The sequence below is a fragment of the Lolium rigidum genome, chromosome 5 (assembly GCF_022539505.1).
Source record: "Lolium rigidum isolate FL_2022 chromosome 5, APGP_CSIRO_Lrig_0.1, whole genome shotgun sequence".
Lineage (NCBI taxonomy): Eukaryota > Viridiplantae > Streptophyta > Magnoliopsida > Poales > Poaceae > Lolium > Lolium rigidum.
Genome location: NC_061512.1, coordinates 223,430,560 through 223,432,768, shown reverse-complemented (window position 1 = coordinate 223,432,768; position 2,209 = coordinate 223,430,560). Strand labels below are relative to the sequence as shown.

Below are 2,209 nucleotides of genomic sequence, written 5' to 3'. Positions count from 1 at the left end.
ACATTTTTCAAATTTAATTGTTCAAAATTAAATAGTTTTTGAATCTGAACAGAAAAAACAAATAACAAAAAAATCTGAGATACGATCTAAATGGGCTAGCCCGGCTCGTTTTCTCTTCAGCGGCGCCAATCTTCGAGGCCGCACAAAACGGCATACAGGAGCCCCCAGTCCTTTTCACCGACCTGGTCGGTGGGAACTGGTACTGAACAGCCCCTTGCTGTACGTGGCATTGGCCCACTGCCGTTATGTCCGTTTGAGTTTGGTTCACATTGCATTCCGATCGCATATGGTCATTCTTTTCTCTTATCTCTACTGTTTTTGCGTACATATCTAAGTTTTTATCAAAAAACTGAACTTTTCCAGAAATTATAAAAAAAATTGAGCATTTTTTGAATATGAACATATTTAAAATTTGAACAATTCTCGAATTTTGGAAATTTTGGAAAATTATTTTTTTCAAAATCTAAACATTTTTAAATATAAACACTTCTCAAATTTGAATTTTGATAAAAAAATATCAACGAATTTGAATATTTTAAAATCTAAACATTTCCATGTGTTAACATTTTTTGAATTTGATCAATTTTTGAATGCGAACATATTTTGAATTTGAATTTTTTGAATGTGAAATTTTTTATTTCAACAATTTGTGAATTTGAATATCTTTTTAATTTGAACAATTTACAAATTCTGATATTTTTAAAATTTAAACATGTTTTCTAAAACTTTAAAAAAATCAAATCTGAAAAAAAAAGAAACTAAAAAACAGAAAGTAGAAAAGATAAGGAAGAAAACTAGTAGTACCCGCATCACAACCCCCATCATGTGTATTCCCTCTCCACGCGCCCGTTGCCAGTAACAAAAAGCAGCCCCATCAGATCAGTCACACTGTTCTTGTGACATTCACGCTGCTTGCGCTGCATTTCTCCTCTAGGGCGCAGTTGTGCAATACGATCGGCCGCGTTGTCGTGCTTGTCCTTTGCCGCCCATCATATATACTACCTCACTTCCATTTTCAAGAGACGGACCAATAATCGGCCATGGCTGCACCTGCATTCCGCCTCCTCCTCCTCCTCGCTGTCGCCGGAGCAGTTGCTGGTGCCGAATACGACCTACCACCAGCCGTTGTCGTGATGAACTTCACAGAGTTCGGCCCCGTCGTCGATGACATGATCTCCGTGGGCGTGGAGACTCACGACCTCTCCATCGGCGGCTTCACCAACGGGCGCGGCCACTGGCAGTCCTTCCCAGGCCACGACCACCTGTTCCCGGCCTCCACGCCCCTCCCGTTCGGCAACAGCTACGAGGAGCTCATCGGCGGCCTGGCGAACCTGCCGGACCTGCCGCTGGGGCGGGAGGCCATGCAGCAGGCCGCCAGGGTGCTCTCCGCCTACGACCCGGCCACCACCACAGACCACCAGCCACTGAAGCGGGCGCTGGCGTCGCTGAAGGTGATGCTATCCGAGGCCGGCCGGCTGCAGCCCATCAGCGAGAGCGTCGCCAGGGGATGGGAGACCGAGTCCCGCGTCGCCCCGGAGCACCTGCCCTACATCGAGCACTGGGACACCATGTCCTACGAGATCATCCGCGCCAACCGGACGGGCAAGTGGGGCGGGCCCTTCACCGGCATGCTGGAGAAGAGCGCCAACATCCGCAGCATGGACGAGGCGCTCGCCGTCGTCAAGGTGCTGCTCAACCCCAGCTTCGAGCAAGTGCTCGTGGCTCACGCCACCATCATCAACCTGGAGTAAACTTGCATCTGGTTTAGACTTCAGATAGAATTGTGCTCCGGACATCTCGAGTCCAAGTTTCTTCAGGTTCCTCTTCTTATAGTTATTATCTGGTTGGATCATGTACTTTCGCAAAAAATAAAAAAAAGTATGCCCTTTCAGCTTGCTTGCATCAGTACTGTCTCAGCCTGCAACCCCAAGTTTAATGAAATTGTCACGAACGAAATGACAACTTTGACATGTACAATTGCAGTCCATATACTTCAACACGGCCTCACCTACGTGTGTGCCTGGAACAAGATCTGCACCCGCATTTTCGCCGCTGAAGATCTTCTGTGCGCTTTGATACCCCTGTGAAGATCTAGCGATACACACAGAAAGCTAGGCTCGAGTTCAGACGAATTTACTGACAGAGAGAAGATATCTGGGTCTCTCTATACAAGGGGAAGAGAAGCACTACCAGAAATTTTCTGACCTAA

General features: G+C 46.5%; 1 protein-coding gene across 1 annotated transcript; it reads left to right on the top strand.

Moving 5' to 3' along the window:
- The first annotated feature begins 1,040 nt into the window (after window positions 1–1,040).
- Window positions 1,041–1,751, top strand: LOC124657146 (protein synthesis inhibitor II-like). Its single transcript, XM_047195748.1, has one exon. The coding sequence runs from the start codon at window positions 1,041–1,043 to the stop codon at window positions 1,749–1,751; it is 711 nt and encodes a 236-aa protein (XP_047051704.1).
- The last annotated feature ends 458 nt before the right edge of the window (window positions 1,752–2,209 follow it).